Source organism: Emys orbicularis, chromosome 1 (assembly GCF_028017835.1).
Source record: "Emys orbicularis isolate rEmyOrb1 chromosome 1, rEmyOrb1.hap1, whole genome shotgun sequence".
Lineage (NCBI taxonomy): Eukaryota > Metazoa > Chordata > Testudines > Emydidae > Emys > Emys orbicularis.
Genome location: NC_088683.1, coordinates 68633458 through 68658241, shown reverse-complemented (window position 1 = coordinate 68658241; position 24784 = coordinate 68633458). Strand labels below are relative to the sequence as shown.

The 24784-nt window shown below is 42.0% G+C and overlaps 1 protein-coding gene across 1 annotated transcript in view; it reads right to left on the bottom strand.

The window, feature by feature from the left end:
• RAP1B (RAP1B, member of RAS oncogene family) overlaps nucleotides 1-24784 on the bottom strand; it is an 81071-nt gene that overhangs the window by 35969 nt on the left and 20318 nt on the right. Inside the window, exon 2 of the mRNA XM_065401411.1 lies at nucleotides 3331-3418. Coding sequence (XP_065257483.1) covers nucleotides 3331-3387 — 57 coding nt within the window. The 5' untranslated portion in view covers nucleotides 3388-3418. The remainder of the gene's footprint in view (nucleotides 1-3330; nucleotides 3419-24784) is intronic.

Here is a 24784-nt window from a genome sequence, read left to right as displayed (position 1 = left end):
CACTGCCATAGGTGAAGTCTAGCAAGCAACATTATGTATGAGCATGCTGACATATGGCTTAGCAGCCCCAAACACATCTACGATCATTGTTGGGTTTACTTTTATCTAGAGTAATAGCTAATGCATTCACAAGACCATCTTTGGCAAGGTACACTCACTGACCTGGAATCGATCAGCATTCAGTCTTATCTGTAACAGGCTAAAGGCTTATTTTTCTTAGTTCACTAAAAAACCCAGTTGAAAGAACAGGCTAGGTTTGCTGCCATCTCCTGCTGAGATCTGTCCTTGAACCAATTTTGAGCTGGAAGAGACAGAATGATAGAGACAAGCGTTTCCATTCTGAATCTGACATGTGTAAGTATCTGTGAGTCTCTCAGATCTAGGACAGGACAGAGAACCCCCTTTTTCGCTGAGACAAGGAAATATTTGAGTAGAAGCCTCTTCCCCTGTACTTCATAGGTACCTCTCAGAGCTCCCAGACAAAGCAATGACACCACTTCTAATTGTAACAGGCTCTTGTGAGAAATGTCCCTGAAAAGGGAAGGGGACAGGTACAGGGTTAAGGAGTGGAAATGTATAGGGTAGCCTTGGGAGATGTTCAATGCCCATTTGTCAGCTATGATGGCCACCGAGGCCTAGTGGAAATGGAATGTCTCCAGAAGTGATATGGATCCCTCCAGGACAAATCTCAGGCCCTTACTGGGCTCAGTGACAATACCAGGAAAGAGGTCACCATGGGGTTTCTTTTCCACTATGCCATTCCAGTTCTGATTGAGGACCTAGAGGCTCTGTCCTTGGAGTAATGTTGTGTGTCCTTTTTTTGTAATTTTCCTTAGTGCCTGGAGCAATGTTTGAATATCTGGCTTTGATTTAGTGACACTTTTATAGTAACAGGTGCTGGCTTTGCTGCCTGGGCAGCTGGTGACTTTGAAGGGGTTGGCTAGTCACTAGTGCCAGCTCTGATGGCATCCTTTTCACCCTCTTTCTACTGCCCAATTCCAATGTACAACGTGTGCCTGACTTGAGAGAGCACTGGCTGATGTTGGCTTATCTGGTGTCACTCTGGGAGTAACCGTCATCTCTAGGTCTCAAGTGACCCACATAGACTACCCTAGCAGATATAGCTTGAGCTGCACATCCCTGGATTTGCAGGTGCTGGAGAAAACACTTGCACACAGAGGCCTCTCTGGGATGTGGCTCTCCCAGAAGCAAGAGGCACTGGCTATGTCCATCCTTGACAGGGATCAGTCAGTCACAGGACAGGCAGGGTATGAATCCTGAAAGTCTGGAATTTGCCATAAGGCGTGGTGGTTAGTGTTAAGCACCCTACCCTCCTGTACACAGTGGGAGAAGGTGGTCTACAGTTTTTCGGAGCATCTAATTTGATGGGAGCGTGAAGATGAAAATTTCTTCACAAAGTTGGTTTAAAAATGGTTTCAAAGTTAAGAGTATTAGAACATTTTAGGCAAATTAAGTGCATGTATAGATTCACCAACAAAAAGTCAATCACTTCATTTATTGACAGGCATAAATCCAAGAGATATTCTACACTAATGGTAAAAACAAATTCGATTTTACAAAACTGTATATTGCCCCAGACTTACACATTCTGCATTGTCCCACTTGTATAACATTATTTAACATTAATTTAACCCAAACAGAGCAAACCAGGACAATTTCTACACTCAGATGCAAAACAAATGAAGTCCCTGCAAATGGCCTCATTCTCCCACTACGGCTAAAACAGTATGACTGCAACATCCATACTAACTATAGAAATATTGTTGGCCAGAATAAGTTAGGAAGTGGAGAGACTTACTACTTTTATCAGATTAACAATTGAGCAAATGTGGGCAAAATTAAGTGATTAAATTTTACAAAACCAGTATGTATACGTACTGTAACCCAAGTTATGCTGTTTCAACTTTGCTGTATTTTGTTTTGTATTTGTTTCCCTTAGAACTGTTGACCATAGAGATTAAGTATTATGTTTCTCCAATTAGTAATTCAAATGAAATTGCAGCAACAAAAATATTGACTAAATCAGTGGTGTTATGCAGTCTGTGGCAAGGGCCAAGTTAAATGAAAAAGTAAGAGTCCAGGAATAGAGTGGACTGGCAAAAGGCAATTTTTGTGGTCTTGCACAACTTCAGAATGTTCCTTCTTAGCCAGGTTAAGTATCACATTTAGTTAAACATTTGAAACCTTCCTGCCTCTGTCCATTAACTCACCCTCTGTGCAACCCTCCTGCTCCTCCCTACCCCCAAACACTTTGGGAATCCCATCACTACTTCAACACTTCCCCTTCCATCTGAAGAAATCCTTTCCCCTTCTCCCACCTTTGGGGAAATATATTCCATTTCTCTACCACTGGAGAATTCCCTTCCTTCCTCCACTCTCTGGACATCTGGGGAGAGAAAGTAATAAACAGAAGCATCCTCTTTCCTCCGCCTGGGTTCATGAGGCTCAATGGTGGCAGCAGCAGTGAGAGCCAAGAGAGAGCAGGAGCCCAACCCTGCAGGCTCAGCTATGGTGGTAGTGAGATGGAGTGGTGGGTGGAATGGCTTTGGTACCAGTGCACAATCAGGCATGAATTCCTCAGTACATTTTCCAGAGCAGTATATATCCTCACTATACTGGTGAATGTAACCAAGCAAATACAGGGTGGGGGAAAACAAAACAAAAAACCCCACCACCATTGTCTCAGTAGCTGGTACAGTCATCCAATGAACTGGGAGCTGACCTGACCGGGATCTGTTCCACTTCCATCCCTGTAACTGACCCCAATATATGAGTGACCTTTGATAAGTTATTTCACCTTGATAGCCTCAGTTTCTCACCAGTGCAGTAGGGATGCACTTTCCTTCCTTTGCAAAACATTGAGAGCTATGGCTGAAAAGCACTATGACTGTGAGGTATTAGCAAAACCAGACATGGATAAAGTCAAACTTAGATCTCAGACACATTTCAATCTTAACCTTCAAGTTGATGAGATCAGCAATAATGTGTTCCTAAGGTTAAGTTAAGTATCCTTTTAGTACTAAGGGTCTGATTTCCAGCAGTTTGGCAAGCGTACATTCATGCACACGAATGGACACCCGATACTGGATGTGCAGGCACAAAACCCAAGTTTGCATATATAATATGGGGAGGTAAGTGTCTATATCTAGCCATTCACACTCAAGTCATTAGTTTCCATGCACATATGGAAGTGTGCATGAAAGTACACCTACCTACTAACTAAAAATAAGGCAAGTCAGTAGAAAAAAAATGTCTAAACTGCTTCAAAAGAGATCTATTAGTTACAGTAGTTAAAGGAATACTACTTACCAGAGCAGACTTTCCAACACCTCCTGAGCCAAGAACAACTAGCTTGTATTCACGCATGGTGAAAGTGTTAAGTCACCCCCTTGGATACCTAAAATACACAATAAAAAAATTAGATCCCAAATTTCTACTAAAGGACAACCGCATTACAAGAATTTAAGTATATTACAGTGTTAATGTATTGTAACTGTACCTATAGCTATGTACCTATAGTGATGTTCACTATTTGAAAAAACTAATTTTAACACTAATTTTATATGGCTGATAACTCCAAGATACCTACCACTACATGAATTAAGGCAGGCATAATCTAAGCAAGCTGCCTCTTGATTTACTATACAACATGGAAACTACAGACCCTAACTGGCAGTCATAACCTGTACTCAGAATTACTATTAATAGTAGTAATTCTACTTATCCACCAACTTAAAAAAGGATGCCTCCAGAATACTTTCCTCACTGCCAGAACAGTTAAATTTATACCTTTAAAAAAAAAAAAACCTGTTTCTAGTTCAATACCAAAGGATTACACTATGTATCTCTGCATGCAGTAAGATCCATTACAAAATATTTCAGCCTTGTGAGTACAACTAATTATATATATCAATAACTAGTTTTTCCACTCTGCAAAACAGCTTGTAGCTTTTACTGCACTGCCTAGGGTTAGAATGTCTTTATCTTGCCCAAGGTCTCCACCATTGTGTCCACTGATTTACTGAACAGTTAGATTCTCTCCCAAGTATTTGGAAGCAGCCAGCAATTTTCTTTACCTACACACAGGCTTTCCATTAACTGAGGCACATATACATATGGGACACTATTCACAGACTAAGTCAGAAGGGACCATTAGATCATTTAGTCTGATCCTGTACAACACAAGCCACAGAATTTCATCCAGTTACTCCTGTGAACCAAATAACTTCCCATGGCAGTTTGTTCCAATGGTTAATCAAAAATTGGTACCTTCCTTCTAATTTGAATTTGTCTGCCTTTAACTTTAGATATTGGTCTTGTTATACCTTTCTGATAAATAAAGCAGCCCTCTAGTACCTGGTATTTTCTCTCTGTGAGGGTACCTGCACACCATAATCAAGTCACCTCCTGATTTTTTTTTTTTTTGGGGGGGGGGGGGAAGGAGGAGCTAAACAGACTGAGCATCTTCAGTCTCTCACTTTAAGACTTTTTTCAGCCCTTAAAAAAATGTGGTTCTTCTCTGCACCCTCTCCAGTTTTTCAACATCCTTATAAAAAATGTTGACACCAGAACTGGATTCAATATTTAGGATCTCTCTCACCATTACCATATGCAGAGACAATAGGAATAAGGAAGGTTACTTTTAACTACTTCCCTACTTATACATCCAAGGACCACATTAGCCTGTTTTGCTACTGCATTGCTAGGGCCCTACCAAATTCATGGTCCATTTTGTTCAGTTTCATGGTCATAGGATTTTAAAAATTGTAAATTTCATTATTTAAGCTATTTAAATCTGAAATTTCATGGTGTTGTAACTGCAGGGGGTCCTGACCCAAAAAGGAATTGGGGGGTGTAGTGTTGCAAGGTTATTGTAGGGAGGGGTTGCGATACTGCTACCCTTACTTCTGTGCTGCTGCTGGTGGGGTGCTGCGTTCAGAGTTGGGTGCCTGGCCAAAAGCCACTGCTCTCTGGTTGCCCAACTTTGAAGGCAGCGCAGAAATAAGGGTGGCAATACCGTGACCACCCCCCAAAATAACTTTGCAACCCCCCTCCCCCCCCCCCCCCCGCAACTGCTTTTTGGGTCAGGACCCCCAGTTTGAGAAACACTGATCGCCCCCATGAAATCTTTATAAAAGAAAAGCACACAAAAGACCAGATTTCACGGTCTGTGATGCATTTTGCATGGCCCTGAATTTGATAGGACCCTAATCATTGCACAGGGAGCTCATGTTCAGTTGTTACTCCACTAATGGTCCTTAAATCCTTTTCAGAGTCACTGCTCTCCAAGGTAGAGTCTTCAGTTCTGCAAGTATGGCCTTCATTTTTTGCTTCTACATTTATCACCTTGCATTTGGCGATAGTAAGTTGTCTTTGATCAAATAGGCCCAGCTTACCAAGTGATCCAAATCATTGTGACTACCCTGTCATCAATATTTACGACTCCACCAGTCTGTATATCACAAGATTTTAAATTCATCAGCTATTTTATATTTACTTCCAGACTATTGATAAAAATATTGAGTGGCATTGGGTACAGAAGAGATCCCTTGAATTCTAAAGTTCTGGTTCAGAAAGCTGCCCTTAACATAGGAACTTCCGATAACCCATATTTAAACTGTTACGCATGAAGTGTGAGGGTAATATTTTATAGCACAGAGTGCACATAGCTCCTTAAGCCCCACCCCAAAGGCCTTCTAAACTAAACTAGTTTTAATATGTGTTGCCATTTTCAAAGTCCTTGAAAACCATCTAGGAATTCTGCTGTCCAGTCCTGAGGAATCTGTAGCACATACCCACTGTAGTTTTTTTATTCTGTACCCAAAGTATTTTGCCTCCACCCTCCACTAAGTCTGGAGACGCAATTTAGTAAAAATGCTTTAGGCATACCCCCAGTTAGTGTGACTAAAGGAAGTATCTTTAAGAGTAGTTAGCTTTCACTTCTTGCCTGGAGGAGGGGGAGAGAAGAAAAGATAAGCATTCCAACTAGCAGTTATAAAAGTTTAGAAAGCAGATACAATTTTATCCTCCCCTTACTCAGTGTTCTAAAAGCTTGAGGGAGTTCTAAACAGGAATGCATATATTATCTATAGATTTCTTCCAACAACAGTCAGAGCAAGATTAAGATGTTCTACAAAAGACCTTCCTTTCACACACACAGTCAAAATGCCCTGTGACCTGAAAAAAAATCACAATGTCATTTTTCAGGAAATGGATGCCTGATGGCATGGAAATTACATAATACTCATTTTTGAAGTTCACTAATAGGCTGATCTGGCGATTGACTACTACACGAACATCCATTGCTGTGCTTGTGTTTGGAATAATTGTATCAGTACTACCATGGTTCTTCACCTCTTTGCTGCTATACTGTCTATCCATGCTCCCAAAACCTCATTTCATACTATACAAGTCATCTACCATGTACCATCATTGTTAGTAAGACTATGTAGTTACATACACTGTTATTGTAGCAGTGTTCATTCCAGGATATTAGAGCGTGTGAGTGAGGTAATATCTTTTAGTGGATCAACTTCTGTTGGTGAAAGAGACAAGCTTTTTCAACTTGAAGAGAAACTTTTGAGCTCTGTACGTTGAAAAAGCTTGTCTCTTCCACCAACAGAAGTTGATCCACTAAAAGATATTACCTCACTCACATTGTCTCTCTGAGGTGTTACGACAGTCACCCTACAGATGCTTGACAAATACCCATGTTTTAATTGCGCTCCAGATAAAATTTCCATTGTACACTTGCTCCACAGAGCATCAGCATAACAGAAGTAATATACTGACAAAAAATACACAAGACATGAGAGACTTAAGAATTACTTTGATCTGACCAAGCATGTATACAACTATAGCTGCAGGATTGTCATTTTAACTTTACTTGATGAAGTAATGCCCAGAATTTGTTTCTGAATGTAAAACATCAAAATATAGGAAGTACATAGAATTGGACATTGCTAGTTAGCACATTTTATAGGTACAAAATGGTACTCCATGTGTCAAAGTATTTATATAGCAACGTTTCATTCAGTTTTTAATTTTTACAAAATGACTATAGAACAATTAGAATGATTAATTAAAAACTAATTTATACTGTCAATGTCCTAGCCCTGCTTTTTAAAAGCAATGTTTGTAAAAAAAAAGTGGATGTTGCAAATTAGGAAGTGAGCAATTGTTCTGGGTGAACTAATGAGTTTTAGTGTAGAAGAATTTATGTAATAACTTCTATGAGAAAATAGTAATGTATGGTACAGGGAATGACAGTGAAGACAGCATACGTTTTCTATTTTCCCCAGAGAGGAGAGGAGAAAGTTTTGCTATTTTTTGGATAAGTGCTAACAGGTGTCAAAGCTAAAATAAGTACACTTGCAAAGGAACTGCCATCCTAGAACACACCTGAGATCCATATAGTCAAAAATCCTGTCTCTAACAGTGGCTATTTCCAGATGCTTCAGAATATGTAAGAACCCTTTAGTAAGCAGATGTGAGATAATCTGCTTCCCATAATAAGTTGCTATGCTTCAAGTCTTAAACCAATCTCTAGCTATTAAAGTTTAATATCCCTTCCAAAAATGTTACCAACCATTATTTATAAAAACTCTAGACATGTAAATACCTATAAACTGAAATTCAAATCCTGAAACTCAAGGAGTCATACCAAAAGTGGAAACTAAGTCAAAATACAAAGGATGAATACAAAAACCCAACAAGCATGTATGGACAAAATTAGAAAGGTCAAGGCAAAAAATGAGATTGAACTAGCTAGGGACATAAAGGGCAACATTTTTTTTCCTTTATTAACGTGGGAAGCAAGAGGAAGACCAAGGACAAGGTAGGCCCATTACTCTATGACAAGGGAAAGACAACAGAAAATGCAGCAATCGCTGAAGCGTTAAATGCCTTTTTTGTTTCAGTTTTCACCAAAAAAGTTAACAGTGATTGGACAACATATTTACACTGATTTTAACTGAGATAGGATCGAAGGCTAAAATAGGAAAAGAACATATTAAAAATTACTTAGACAAGTTAGAAGTCTTCAAGTCGGCAGGGCCTGATGAAATACATCCTAGAATACTTAAGGAACTAGCCGAAAAGATCTGAGCTATTACTGATTATCTTTGAGAACACATGGAGGATGGAAAAGATCCCAGATGACCAGAAGAGGGCAAATATAGTACCTATTTATAAAAAGGGGAATAAGGGCAATCAAGGGAATTATAGACCAGTCATCTTAACTTTGGTACCCAGAAAGGTAAGTGAGCAAATAAGCAATTTGTAAGCACCTACAAGAAAAAAAAATAAACTCCACCAGAGAGGTCCTTTGGGGCCATCTGCCTGTCCCAAGTCAGGATAAAGGAGGAGGGTTGGGCGTGGGGCTAGCAACTCCACCCCGTAAAAAATAAATCAACCTGCTACAGAAACGCCAACAATAGAGATAACAGACTTTTACCCTGGAAAAAGAAGGGTCTTCAACTCGAAGACGCATGACGCTGGGTGAAAGTCGTGAGGAAGCCACTAAGCCGATTACCCTTCTTGCAACCAGGAGGATTACCATCGGTACATGGAACGTGAGGACCATGTACGAGTCAAGAAAGACGGCGCAGGTCGCAGCAGAGATGAGGAGCAACAACTTGACCCTACTAAACACCTGGCGACGCGACCTTCAGGCTGATAGCATAAAAATGGGCTATACCTGGAACCAGCTAGAGCAAATGGCCCAGGATAAAGGACTCTGGAGATCTGTGGTTGGCGGCCCATACCCCGACTGGGGTGACGGGCATGAGTGAGTGAGTGACAAGAAAATAAGGTTATAAGAGCATGTATTTGTCAAGTACAAATCATGTCAAACCAACCTAATTATCCTTATGAAACAATGAATTCACACTACTGTGGTTCTTTTGGGTAATGCTGATCGTTAATTTGACTCTTGAAGGTCTGAGTATCACTGGCCTAGATTAACATTCTATAAGGTGGGTGCACAACTGGTTGGAAAAGCATACTCAGAGAGTAGTTATCAATGGGTCACAATCAAGCTGGAATGGCATATTGAGTGGAATCCCAGAAGGATCTGCCCTGGTTCTATTCAATACCTTCATAAAGGATTTGGCTAATGACAGGGAGTACACTTATAAAATTTGCAGACAATACTAAACAGAAGGGTTGCAAGCACTTTGGAGGACAGGATTAGAATTCAAAATGATCTGGACAAACTGGAGAAAAGGTCCAAAATATGAAATTCAATAAGGACAAATGATAGTATCTTTAGGAAGGAATAATCAATTGCACAAATACAAAATGGGAAATGACTGCCTAGGAAGGAGTTCTGCAGAAAAGGATCTGGGGATTATAATGGATCACAAACAGTCTGAGTCAACCATGTAATACCGTTGAGAGAGAGGAAAAAAAAAAAGCAGATATTCTGGGATATATTAGCAGGATTGTTGTAAGCAAGATGTGAAAAATAATTCTTCCACTCTACTCAGCACTGATAAGCGCTCAACTGGAGTACTGTGTCCAGTTCTGGGCACCACACTTCAGGAAAGATGTGGACAAATTGCATAAAGTCCAGAGGAAAGTAAAAATGGTTACTCATCTTCTCGTAACTCGTTCTTCGAGATGTGCTGCTCATATCCATTCCAATTAGGTGTGCGTGTGCTGTGTGCATCGTCATCGGAAAGTTTTCCCTTAGCAGCTCCCGTCGGGTCAGCTAGGGAGGCCCCTGGAATGGCGCCTTCATGGCACTCAATATATGACCTGCCGACCCGACTCCCCTTCAGTTCCTTCTTGCCGGCTACTTGGACAGAGGGGAAGGAGGGTGGTTATTGGAATGGATGAGCAACACATCTTGAACAGCAGCAGCACAATTACCTCCACTTTATCCGTGCGGATCTTGAGCAGCACCTTGTGAACAAGTGGTACCGGTGAGAAGGCATACATGAGGCAGTCTCCCCAGGGTAGCAGGAACACCTCTGTGATTGAACCCGAGCTGTGTTTCTGGAAGGAGCAGAACATTGGGCACTTTCTGTTGCTCCGGGTGGCAAAGATATTGACCTGGGGAAACCCCCACCTTTGAAAGATGGAATGAAGAACATCCGGACGGATGGATCACTCGTGGTTGCAGAACGATGTGCTGAGGTGATTGACTAGTTTGTTCTGCACTCCTGGGAGATAGCCCACTCCATTCACCAGGAGGCATCCTATGCAGAACTCTCATAGCTGGAGGGCTTCCTGACATAGGAGGGGAGGAACGGGCTCCACCCGGCTTGTTGATGTAAAACATAACAGTGGTGTTGTCCATCATCACTGCCACACACTGGCCTTGCACCCAGGACTGGAAAGTTTGGCATTCTAGTAATAGAATATCAAGGTTGGAAGGGACCTCAGGAGGTCATCTAGTCCAACCCCCTGCTCAAAGCAGGACCAATCCCTAACTAAATCCCCAAATCCCTAAATGGCCCCCTCAAGGATTGAGCTCCCAACCCTGGGTTTAGCAGGCCAATGCTCAAACCACTGATATTGATATGGAAGGAGAGCTCGTCCTGCGACCACAGGCCCAGATGCGCCCCCACAACCCAGAGCTGACGTGTCCGTTACTAGGGTCAAGAAGGGCTGTGGGCTGTTGAAGGGAACACCTTCGCATCAATCATCTGAGGGTTGACCACCATTTTGGGACTCAAGTATGTGTCCTGGCACTGTCACTACCGAGTCCAGGGTGTCACGTTCCGGGTGGTATATTAACACGAGCCACGCTTGGAGGGGCCTGATCCTCAGTCTGGCATGCTGGACCATGTAAGTGCAGGCTGCCATGTGGCCAAGGAGACTCAGGCATCCCCTTGCGGTAGCGGTCGGGTACTGCCTGAGGTTTTGCATAATGTCTGTTATGGCTTGGAACCGGGTCTCTGGCAGGAACGCCCTTGACTGTACTGAGTCCAGCACTGCTCTGATGAATTCTATTCTTTGGGTCGGTGATAAGGTTGACTTGTTCACGTTGAGGAGCCCCCCCGGTCTCTCAAAAGTGGATCTGACTAAGCAGACCTGAGATTCCACCTGCTCCGAGAGCCAGTTGTCTAAGTATGGGTATACCTGCACCTCCCTCCACAAGAGGAAGTCTGCTACAACTAACATGTACTTGGTAAACACTCAGAGGGCTGTCGACAGGCTGAAGGGGAGAACCGTGAACTGGTAGTGTTCATGGTAGACTACAAACCGCAGGAATCGTCTGTGCGCAGCTCGAATGGCTATGTGAAGATATACATCTTTCATGTTGAGGATGGCGTACCAGTCTCCCGGATCCAAGGACGGGATAATAGAGCTCAGGGAGGCCATGCGGAACTTCAACTTTACCGTGAACTGGTTGAGCCCTCACAGGTCTAAAATGGGTCTGAGACCCCCCCTTTGCCTTGAGGGGTAGGAAATAGTGGGAGTAGAATCCCTTGCCCCATAGCTCCTGAGGAACCTCCTCCACTGCCCTTATGGCAAGGAGCGACTACACCTCCTGGATAAGGAGCTGCTTATGAGAAGGGTCCCTGAAGACAGATGGGGAAGGTGGGTGGGAGGGAGGGAGGCGAGGAGCAGAATTGGAGAGAATATCCCACTTCTACTGTGTGAAGAACCCAGTGGCCTGATGTTATTTGGGACCAAGCACAGCAGAAGTGGGACAGACGGTTCAGAAAACACGGGTAAGGATCCGGTGGAGAGACAGGTGCACCGTCCTCAGTTGCACGTTCAAAAAGGCCTGTTTAGAAGCTGATTAAGGTTTGGACTGGCCTTGGCCCTGCCCCAAAGGGGGGTTGGAAGGCTTGCACCTGTCGTTCTTGCCCCTTCGTCTATAGAAATCCTGCCTCGGCTGAGGAAGATATGGTCGCTGTTGTTGCGGCTGGGGCTTGAAGTGCTTGCGTTGGGTTGCTGGCATGTGCATCCCCAATGACTTCATGGTAGCCATGGAGTCTTTCAAGCTGTGCAACTTGGAGTTGGTCTGCTCAATGAATAACCCCGCACCCTCAAAGGCAAGGTCCTGCAGGGTTTGCTGCACCTCCGGGGGTAACCTGGATGCCTGAAGCCAGGATGTCCTCCTCATGGCTATGCCTGAGGAGAGGGTACGGACTGCTGAGTCCGCTGAGTCTAGGGATGCCTGCAGCGAGATCCAGGCCACCGCCTTCCCTTCCCTTCCTCGACAATGGCAGAGAATTCGGTCCTAGAGTTTGCAGGGATCAGCTCTTTAAACTTCAACATGGAGGCCCATGAGTTGAAGTTGTATCTACTGAGGATAGCTTGCTGGTTAGCTATCCTCAGCTGAAGGCCCTCGGTGGCATAGACCTTTCTACCGAAAAGGTCCATCCTTTTTGCCTCCTTAGATTTGCGGGCCAGGCCTTGCTGTTCCTGATGCGCTCTCTCTCGTTAACCACCGACAAGACCAGAGAGCAAGGCTGCGGGTGTGAGAACAGATATTTGGAGCCCTTGGAAGGGACGAAGTATTTGCGTTCCACACCCCTGGCGGTTGTCAGAATTGAAACCGGAGTCTGCCACAGAGTCTTTGCACCTCAGTCTGGCGTGCTTCCCCCAGACACTTTAAGCGAGCCCTGGGCTCACGGCATGCCCCGGAGCCCGAGGAGAGGTTAGGGATTGGGGAGAGATCCTGCTCCCAAACCTCACTATCTAAACTGTTTACTATGTAAACTAAAACGAGTAACTAGAACTAACTAGGGAGAAACGCTAATGAAAGCCCTTGCTGAGCAAGCAAACGCTGTTTCAACGGCTGTCCTGGATGGTAAGAAGGAACTGAAGGGGGGTTGGGTTGGCAGGGTGACATATTGAGCGCTATGAAGGCACCACTGCAGAGAGCTCCACAGCCGAGCTGACGGGAGCTGCTAAGGGAAATCTTTCCGATGACCGTGCATGCGGCGCACACACCCCTAATTGGAATCGATATGAGCAATCACTCGAAGAACAACAAAAGTGATTAGAGGTCTAGAAAACATGACCTATGAGGAAAGACTGAAAAAATTGGGTTTATTTAGTCAGGAGAAGATTGAAAGGGAACATAAACAGTCAAGTATGTAAAAGGTAGTTATAAAGAGGATGATAAATTGTTCTCCTTAACCACTGAGGACAGGACAAGAAGTCCTTGGCTGAAATTGCAGCAAGGGAGATTTAGGTTAAACATTAGAAAAAACAACTTCCTAACTCTAAGGGCAGTTAAGCACAGGAACAACACACTTCGGGTAGTTGTGGAATCTGTTATTGTCTAACCTGGTCTTAAAAACCTCCAAACATCTGTCAGGGATGTCTAGATCAGTGTTTCTCAACCTTTTTGAAACCAGGGGCTGGCTTGCTGACTTCCTAAACTGTGTCAGGGAGATCTCCGGGACCTGCGCCAGTCCACGGACTGGTCATTGAGAAACAATGGCCTAGGTAATGCTTAGTCCTGACTCAATTCAGGGGACTGGACTAGACCTACTGGGGTCCCTTCCTGTCCTACATTTCTACGATTTAATGATCCTGTATCAAGAATATAAATTTTTTTGCGATTCTTGATAAGTTCTTGGCCTCAATGACTTACTACAATTGAGTTCCAGTCTAATTACACAATGTGTGAAAAGTAATTTCCTATCAGTTTTAGTTTTGCACCTTGTAATTTTATTGAATGTCATCCTGTTCTCGTGTTAAGAAACAAGGAGAACTGAAGCTCCTGATCCATCTTCTCTATACCATACCTTGTCATCATCTCTTTTTTAAAGGTAAACAACCATTTTTTTCAATCTCTTCATGTGTTTTTCCCATGCTCCTAATCTGTGTCACCCTTCTCTACCCCCGCCATGCCCCCACTCTCCCCAATTCTGCAATATCCTTTTGGGATACGCTATGAGTAGTGGTTCACATAGTATTCTAGAGGTTTCTGCATCATTAATTTATACAGTGGCTTAATGTTTCCCATATTCTCCATCCCATTCCTTATGTATCCCCATCTTGTATAGTTTTGATCAAAAAACCAAACAGTATTGTGAACAGCTCAGTGAAGACCTCTGCAAGAGGATGCCCAGGTCCCTCCCAAGTTGATGCAATTAATTTAGAACCTTGCAAATTGTAAGGTTAAGTTTTTCCCCCCTACTTGCATTGCCCTGCATGCATCAACACAGAACATTTGCCATTATGTTGCTCATTCATCTAGTTTGTTTAGATCACTCAAGTTCCTCACAGTCCTCCAGTCTTAAATAATCTAAGTTATGGCATTTGAAAATTTTGCTACCTGACTACTCAGCCTTCCTTCCTTTCCAGATCATTAAACAATATGGGGCCTAGTAAGGAACCTTGAGCCACTCCACTGTTAGCCTTTTGCTATGATAAAAATGGACTATTAAACTGTTTCCCCCCCCTTCTAGTCAGTGTTTGATCCATGACAAAACTATGCCTCTCAGTCCATGACTACTTAGCAGCCTCTCCTGAAAGTCGTCAGAAGACTTTTGCAAGTCTAAATAAGTCATGTCAACCACTTCTCTAATATACACTACTCTGACATGTTCAAGTTTGAAGTGATTAGCGAGACAGGATTTTCCTTTGCAGAAACTGTGCAGGTTAAACCCTTATCACATGGTCTTCCCGGTGTTTTATTCTACTTATTAGTTTCAACCAATTTGCCAGGTACAGAGGTAAGGCTTACTGGAGTGCAATTCCCTAGATTATCCCTAAGTATAGGTAAAACATTTGCTACCCTCCAATCCTCTGGCACAGTATCTGTTTTAATGAGATAATACTTTGAGTTCATATTACTGCATTTTTAAAATATACAGAACAGCCTGGGAACAGAAGCAGTGCCAGAAAGCTTCAGCAACAAAATCCTCGGGGGGGGGGGGGGGGGGGGAAGTGCTTGGGAGTACAGTATAACTGTTCTGAACTATAAGACTCCCAGAACAGGATCAACCAACCTCTTCCTTGCAAGGTTAAAATGAAGTTTTCCAAAAACCCAGTCTGACAGAATTATTTAATCAGCCTTCAAATTCAGTTAGTTGCTAAACTGTAGTCAAAATTATCCACTTCAAGAACCAGCATAATGCCAGGTATGTGCATACTACAGTCTCTCCCCTAGTCTAAATCATTTTAAGAATAGTCAACAGCCTAAACAGACATTTTCAACAGCATACTAGCTGTAGAATGAGAAACAAAAAGCCAGCTGCTAGTTGATTCTGTTCTTGTGTAACACATTGCCATGTGGGAGATCAGAGTTACTCATCACACAAATTCTCACACCTTCAGCAAGCAACAGTTGGAAGCGTAGGGAGGTGGCAGCAGTGGAATAATACTGACTAGATGTTCAACATAGAAGGTACTCCTCCAGACTGGTAAGTTAATGATAAGCAACACTAGTACTTCCAGTGAATTTCATGTGGAAGTTAAGACGCTTTTAAAGCAGATATAGTTGTAGGTCAGGGATCGGCAACCTTTGGCATGCAGCTCGCCAGGGTAAGCCCCCTGTCGGACCGGGCTGGTTTGTTTACCTGCCGCATCTGCAGGTTCGGCCGATCGCAGCTCCCACTGGCTGCGGTTCGCTGCTCCAGGCCAATGGGGGCAGTGGGAAGCGGCGGTCAGCACATCCCTCGGCCCGTGCCGCTTCCCGCAGCCCCCATTGGCCTGGAGCAGCGAACCGCAGCCAGTGGGAGCCGCGATCGGGCGAACCTGCAGATGCGGCAGGTAAACAAACCAGCCCGGCCCGCCAGGGGGCTTACCTTGGCGAGCCGATCCCTGTTTTAGGTTAAAAACCCAAGCACACACAAACCCCACCTTCTTTCCAGCCCCCTATCTCGGCGAACTGGTCTTCTGCCACCTCCCCAGCCTGCCCTTGAATTTTGGGGGCTACTAGACAGCAGAACCTATTCACTATACTGTTAAGGCCCGTCCTCACCACATATTTTAAGCTGTATTGTAACTAGGTCCCTAGCTTTGTAATGTAGGAGACTTTAATGTCCTCAATAGCTAAGAAATATGAACTATCACCAATACATCTCAGTGAAGTGTAGACTCCAAAACCCAATGACAAGTTAAAAATGTGCAATTTGTCACTTTTGCAGATACATCCAAATGGTGTGCTTATCCAGTTTTCGTTGATTCTTTTTGCTGAGGATATGCCATTAGAACAAGGTTGCAAGTTTGGCGGGAGAGTAATGAGGGTATATTCTGAAGAGGTTTGGTGAGTTGCAGTAGTGGGCTTGCAAGACAGTAGGGTGGAAGAACAAGAGTCACAAGCATGTCCTGGCAGTAGAAGATAAACCAAGGTTTTTCAAATCTGGCTTCCTGAAGTCAGGTGACGTAGCATTGCCAACCTCAAGCATTCAAAATATTTGAGACTGGTAACTTCAGGAACTGGGGTTCAAGACAGACCACTGATGAGAGCTGGCAACACTCCCAGTTTTTGAAGTGTTAGCACCCAACCTGGCAACCAGTGCTGAAATGGAAAACCACTGGAGGCACAACAATTTGGGGGGGGGGGGGGAGAAGAAATCAGTTTACCTATTTAGATGCCTAATTTTTGGCACTCAAGACTGGAAGATTCTTGGCATAAATGTCCACTTGCCAGGCTGTAACAATATATGAGAAGCCATTTCCCTCCCAATATTAAGTCAACTCATATTTAGCACCAGCAAATAATCAATTCTACTACATATGCTACTCTGACTTGACTGGGAAATTACACAGTCACTTGCTTTTCTGGTAAATATAAGCCACTGTAGAAATATAACTGAAGGAAATACCGGACTTCTCCAATCTCCTCTCCACTCACGTTCAAACTCAGTCTCAGTCTCAAGCATCCTGTGAAGAAAGATTCTCCCTGACACCTGCCTGTCAGCCACACCAGGAAAGCCAGGCACTAGTGCCATCTTCCCTTTTCTCTGACAACTCTGCTTTTTGACACCTGCTCAACCAGTCTTCCTCCCACTAATTCAGTTAACCTTATTCCACACTCTTTCAGGCCTACCTGAAAAGCTCAGTGCTGTCGTCCCAGTATCACTCATTCCAACCTCAGCTTCCTCTGTTCTTGTACAAGACCCAGAAAACCTAACACTTGGCCAGATAACTTGTATTTGTACTGGGAAACAAGATTTTGTCAGCCATAAGAGAAACTCCTGTAGAGCCTAAAAGGGGTTTTAAAAGCTGTCCAGACAGTGAGGAGAAATGAGGAAGCAAGAGGCCCCCCCAAAAACCCTTCCTCTCCCAGAAAGGAAGAAACCCACTTTTCCCCACATCATTCCATAGTACATTCTTGGAACAGGTGGAAAAGACGGTGACAGTCACACCCTCTTTTCCAGGTTCCAGTTGTGGAGGTGTGGATGGGAGGTATTGAGGATGGGAAAAGGATCCCTGGCACAATAGGTCACACCTTCACTAGCAAGAGCTGCCAACAGATAGAATCATCACATTTCTCTCAGAATGGATGGGGCTGACCATCCCTGGCAAGGCTGCCAGATCACCCTTGCTGCTCCACTTCTAGGATGCAGACAGGATACTGACCAAGCCAGCTCATCAACCCTTAAGGAACAAAGACAAGGTTGGGAACACTGACTAGTACCAAGAGAGCTGCAATCTTGTAGGCCCTTGTTTTAGGTTAGTCAAGAAGAAAAAAAAAAAAATAAGGATGCCCAAGCCATAGAACAGCCAGCAGAGGTTTGTTCCACCTCCTAGAGATTGGAAACAGTTGGACCCTGGCAGTGAGCAAGACCCATAAATGGTGACATCACCAAAAACCAGTTTTCGTCTCTTTACCTGCTGAAAGAGAGAATGCATTACACAATGCAATGTGTAATGCATTCTCTTTCAGCAGGTAAAGAGTTGATAAAGAAGGAATAGGATGATAAAGAAGGATTATTTAACTGCAAAACTACAAATATTGTCAAGTGGCCTGAAGTGGGTGTAGTACCTTAAATTTATTTTTTAATTTATTAATTTACACTAGCTGTACTTCACTTTGATGATAGTCTAGGAATTTAAGGGGTATCAGGAAGTTAAAATTGTGGCATCTCATTGACAAATTTATCTTTTGATAAATGACTGAAATCTTGACATCTAATCAGCAAATAAAACTGGGTATTTTATAACTATATTTCCTATCTGTTATTCAATATTCAAGTTTGAACTATTCTATTGGCTTCAATTTCCAAAGAGTTTACACAGATATACTTCTTTAAGCTCATAAATTGTGTTTCTGCACAAATAAGTATAGGTATAACTAATACCTAAATTGTGGGTTAAAGAAAAAAAATGCAGGAAGTGCATTGGGGGGGGAAGGGGAGGAGGAGTGACCAGCAGTAGGTGGCTGTGTTACTTCATAATGTAAACACACACTAATTTGTTTTCATAAAGACACTTCATTAGTTGTTCAAAGGATTCACACAACCTTTTATTCTAACACCTATATATAAAAAATAGAGCTTTAAATTCACCTTTTGGATTCAGAAAGGGGAGAGAAGTAGCATTTCCAGAACACTTTTACCAACTGGCACAGGTATCAATTTAAGTTATATATTCAATCTTCCTCTGCCTTTAGTTTACTCACTCAACGGAGCCTTGATCTTGTTCTCTTCACTACTGGCTGCTCTCAACTAATTTGGTAGCCACTGACATTTCCCCTTCCCTCATAGCTCTGCCGCCTCTGCACCACAGCAGCACTAGGAAAGAAAGTTCCAGGCAGGGAGTAATGAGAGGGAGAGGACCATCATTACCAGAGCGGGGCAGAACAGCAACAAGAGAAGGGAGTGAAGAAAAAACCTAGAGAGCTTACAAGTCAAACCTCTACATCCTGGCTGTTAAAGACCAACACCCATTACGTTCAAGAACAGGACTTACATGTTGAGATTAGACAAATTTAATATAGTTGCAGATTCTGCTAGCACTAGACCTATGTTTTGAAGTCTAAAAATAGAAGCAGGAACTTCCCTCGCAGGAACAAATATCATCCAAACAAACCTTACCAATATTGCCCACAGATTGACAAATTGCTTTCTCAAATAATTCAGTAGAGAATTCACAAATTAGCTCTATGTCATGGATGGTGCTGTGATAATCGCCCTTAATACTACTAACACCATGATTGTGCATGTATGCACAGAGATGACTGAGGATGGCCTCTCCAAATCACAGAATGCTTCCTATTTCCTGGTCACGGGGGTAGAGAGACAAGAGAAGAAATAGAAAACATGGATGAACACCCAATCCCCTCCAGGTTCATTACAAACAGGAATTCTTCTATACCCAATTTCAACAAGACTTCTTAGTTTCTAGATGGTTTTGTGGCTCAATTCCCCAGGGCAGAGGATGGATCTAACAGTACAAATGTACGCAGAGGCCAGGAAATTAGTGACCAGTGAACCAAATGGGTTGAAGTGACAAGAATAAAAGATGCTGAGTGTGAGGTGGAAGAGGAAGTGCATTGTTGAATAAACCAACTCCTTTCCCCTGGTAAGAATCTTTAAGGATGCATCAGAATGACTGCTTGGAGGATTCTATATCTGAACGTTGCACTTGCTGATGCAAACAGAAGTGCTTGGTAAAGGTGTGGATGGAGATCCAAGTGCCCATTCTGTGCCCCATCTATAAATGCATCCCTCTGCCCTAGAACTGGTCATGGTTCTAACATGTTGTTAAGATCAAACAAGGTGGTTCTCCAAAACTTAAGATCCAGTGGGAGAAGACCCTCTAAGAAGTGTCAAGACCCTTCAAGGACCCACAGAGAATAGGGAAGAATGGAACTTCCCTAATGTCTGTGTCCACAACAAGTAGGTCTATAGGGACCTACAAGTGTTGAACCACCATCAAGAAGACTGCCTTCCATACCCTGTGATTAGTGCAGAAGCTGAAGGAAGGTCTTCTGACCATAATGAAGAGAGATTACTTTAGTAAGAAAGCTAGGAAAAAAGTGAAAAGTACTATTTCAAGAAGAATGAGGTGGTAAGGAAGAGAAATTGCAGACTACCAACAGGGAGAACATTTCAAGAAAATAGTGGTACACTGAGGGGGTACAGAGAGAGGTTTCAAGATCTGAATATCATGTTGAGGCTCCCTGGAGGAACTGGTGATTTGAGGAGAGACCTACAGTAGGACATGGCTCTTTAGTCACAATGGGATGGGTCCCCACTGGGTGGGCCATTTGATTTCAAAAGCAGTAGAGGACAAAGTCTAGGTGCACAAAAAGTTGAGAAACATTTATCAAAGCCATTCTGGAACAAATCCAGAATGTTTGAGAGCGAAGTAGTCGTCAAAGTTCAGTGGGACTAGTATCAGACTGAGAAGACAGCCTATGCTCTGTAGTAAGCTGTGTTGATATTAAAATGGTTTTGAAAATCTTTAATATTGCTATTCTTGTGCTAGGTTTTTTATTATTAATTCATTATTATTATTATTAAATAAAAGAGCTCTTCTCATGAACCATGCCAGTGCTTGCTAATGGTAAGGGCAGGGTGGAAGAAGGGCCCTTCCAGACTCACTGATAGGTGTGGAAGTAGTTCTGAGGTTGCCAAACGCTCCTCAGCCACTCTGGAGTAATCATTTGAGGTCTAAAATGATACTTGATCAAGGAACCAGATTTTGTCAAAATATTAAGCTCTCCATCAGTTTCAGGAGGAAATGAAATAAAAAGTGAATTAAAAAAAAAAAAAATTTTGCTCAACTCCTTCAACTTCAAATTTTGGGATCTTAATGGGAGATGGAAAGGCTTACCCAGTAGTTGCATCCACAATCCCTCCCAAATGACAAGATACTAAGGAGTGAGTAAGCTACTTTTTGTTCATATCCAGGTGAAAGAACTAAAGCAACTGTAGAGACATGCAACATCTGAAGAACAATCTGTTGGGACTTAAGTGAGATAAACTAGTCACTAAGGCAAGCAAGCAAACGCTCCCTTTTGGGAGCATTTTTATCACGTCCATGACGGCCCAATATTAGAAGACTCCATACTTTCTGGAAAAGTAGGACTCTTTATTTGGTTTCAAATTCAGCATCCAATATTTATGTCACCCAAAAAATCATTAGTCATTTTTGAAAAGTCTCGCCCTTGACTTTGTGCATTCACCAATTCCTGTCTACGAGGGCAGACTAATTTTTGCTATCTACACTACACTATTTTAACTTGTAACTTATTTGATTAATGATGGCTCCAAGGAAAGTTTAAAAAAAAAAAAGTCTTGTAATGTTATAATCAATTAGGTACTAATTTGTGAACAACAGAATTCATTTTATCTTGAGTCTTCAAGTTAAAGCTAATGAAACACTTTATTCTTCTAAAAATATACCAGGCACAGAAAAAAGTATTAGGAAATGTGCACATTAATATAACAAATGAAGAAAACATTTGTGTATCAACTACTTTTTATAAGACTAGTTAATTAGGGTTTGTCTTAAGATCAACTAAATTGACTTCCATAGGATAATCACAGAATCAAGCCACCCAAATAAAACTAAAAAGCAGCACATTTCAATGAAATTCTTATCCCCAATCTATTCGTACTATATTTTACAGTCAGACACTATTTTGCTCTTATTGAGATTAGAACAAGATAGGGGATTTAGTAATCACGGCCAAACAATTAAGACTGAGAATGAAGAATATTTCATTAGTACCAATTACTTTCAACTAATGAATTATCTGTTCACCTTTACTTTTGGATTTAAGAAATGTACTTCTATTTATCAAGTCCCAGGAGCGGCCTCAAACATTCTACAGATTTGTGTATATTTGAAGTATAGAAAAACCATCCCACTATTTAGTCAGCTGAAGCCTGGTTAGTACACAATAAATGGTCTGACCCAGTATGGCCAATGGTCCTTCCAGCCCAGTATCCTGTCTTCCGACAGTGGCCGGTCCCAGATGTTTCAGAGGGAGTGAACAGGTCAATTTACTGAGTGATCAATCCCCAGTCACGTAGTCCCAGCTTCTGGCAGTCAGCGGTTTAGGGACACCTAGAGCATGAGGTTGCATCCCTGACCATCTTGGCTAATAGCCATTCATCACCTTAGTCTCCATGAACTTATCAATTATTTTTTGAACCCAGTTGTACTTTTGGCCTTCACAACATCCCCAATGAGTTCCACAGATTGACTACATGTTGTGTGAAGTAGTACTTCCTTTTGTTTATTTTAGACCTGCTTCCTATTAATTTAGTTGGGTGACCCCTGGTTCTTGTGTTGTAACACACCCCTCCCCCAGCTCTTTTCCGAGTTAAGCAATCCATCTTTTTAATCTTTAGTCATATGGAATCTGTTCCATATTTTTTTGCCCTTCTCTGCATTCCCCCCTCCCCAATCCTAATATATCTTTTTTGGATTAGGACAATCAAAACTGCATGCATGTATTCAAGGTATGGATGTACCATGGATTTACATAGATAAAACATTAAATATCATAATGCCACTATCGCTTTTGCAATGGTTCATAACATTGTTAGCTTTTTTGACTGCTATGGCACATTAAGATGTTTTCAGAGAACTATTCACAATGGTGACTTGAAGATCTCTTTCTTGAGTGGTAACAGCTAGTTTAGACATCATTTTGTATGTATAGTTGGGATTATGTTTCCCAATGTTCATTTCTATGCATTTATCAACACTGGATAACAAAATGGCAGATGAATTTCAGTGTTTTAACTATTTTGAGTAATTTTGTACTATTTCTAAACTTTGCCACCTCATTGTTTACCACTTTTTCCTGATCATTTGTGAATACACTGAATAGCACTGGTCCCAGTACAGATCCTTGAGGGGCTCTGTTATTTACATCTTTCCATTGTGAAAGCTAACCATTTATTCCTATCCTTTGTTTCCTATCTTTTTACCAGTTACTGATCCATGAGAGGACCTTCCATCTTATCCCATGACTGCTTAGTTTGCTTAAGAGCCTTTTGGTGAGAGACCTTGTTAAAGTCTTTCTGAAAGTCCAAGCATCCACTGGATCACCTTGTCCACATGTTTGTTGACACCTTCAAAGAATTCTAATAGACTCATGAGGCATTATTTTCCTTCATAAGAAAGCAGTGTTGCCTCTTCCACAAAAACATATGTTCATCTGTCTGATAATTCTGTTCTTTACTATAGTTTCAACCAATTTGCCTAGTACTGAATCTATCAGTTCAAAGATGATCATAGGATTATCAGCCTGTGAGCCTTTTATATTAACCCCCCCCCCCCCCCGCACAACTGGCGTTCTATTGGCTATCCTCCAGTCATCTGGTACAGAGGCTGATTTAAACAACAGATTACATACCATAGTTAGTAGTTCAACAATTTCACAACTGAGTTCCTTCAGAACTCTTGGGTGAATACCATCTGGTCCTAATGATAAATTACTGTTTGACTTATCAATTTGTTCTAAACCTGCCTCTATTGACACCTCAATCTGGGACGTTCTTTTTATCACCTAAAAAGAATGGCTCCGGTGTAGGAATCTCCATCATCCTTGGCAGTTAAGATGGATGCAAAGAATTCACTTAGCTTCTCCTTTAGTACCTCAACCATCCAGTGGCCTCACTGACTGTTTGGCAGGCTTCCTGCTTCTGATGTACTTAAAAAAAAGTTTGCCAGTTATTCTGTTTCTTTTTTGGCCTGCCTAATTGTACTTACACTCTGGCAAGTCCAATGTAAATGTTCATTTCTATTTTCCTCAGTAGAATATGACATTCAATTTTTAAAGGATTTAAAAATCTTTTTTGTCTCTAACTGCTTCTTTTACTCCGATTAGCCATGGTGGCTTTTTTTTTTTTTTTTGGTCAGCTTAAAAAAAATTGGGGTATACATTTAATTTGAGCCTCTACTATAATTTTTTTTAATAGTTTCCATGCATCTCACTCGTGTGACTGTTCCTTTTAATTTCCATTTGACTAGCCTCCTGATTCTTTAGTAGTTTGCCTTTTTGAAGTTCAATGCTACTATGGTGGGGTTTTTGGGGTATTCCTTCCCACCCGCAAGAATGTCAAATTTAATTACGTTATGGCCGCTATTTCTAAGCTGTTCAGCTATAGTCACCTCTTGGACTAGTTCCTGTACCCCACTTAGGACTAAATCAAGAATTGCCTCTCTCTTTGTGGGTTCCAGGACTAGCTGCTCCAAGAAGCAGTCATTAATGGTGTTTAGAAATTTCATTTCTACATCTTATCCTGAGGAGACATGTTTTAATCTAGTCAATATGAGCATAGCTGAAATCCCCCATTATTACTGGGGTTTCTGTTTTTGTAGCCTCTCTAATCTCCCTGAGCATTTCAAAATCACCGTCATCAGTAGTATATTCTTATGGCGATACTCTTATTATTCAAGCATGGAATTTCTATCCATAGAGATTGTATAGTATTGTTTGATTTAAGATTTTTTTTTAAAACGATGGCTGACTCTGTGCTCTCTTTCACACACAGTGCCACTCCGTGACCAGCACAACCTACTCTATCATTTCTGTATATTTCGTACCTGGTATTACTATGTCCCCCATTGATGATCATTATTCCACTAAGTTTCTGTGATGCCCATTATAAAATATCCTCATTTAATACCAGACATTCAAGTTCACCCATCTTAGTATTTAGACTTCTTGTATTTGTATACAAACACTTATAAAATTTGTCAATATTTAGTTGTCTGCTTCCACGTTATATAATTGAATGCGACTCATTTGACTGTTCTCTTCAGTTCCTATCTGTACTCTAGCAACTCCTCCCCTCTTTACTAGGATATAGAGCAGAGGTCGGCAACCTTTCAGAAGTGGTGTGCCGAGTCTTCATTTATTCACTCTGAT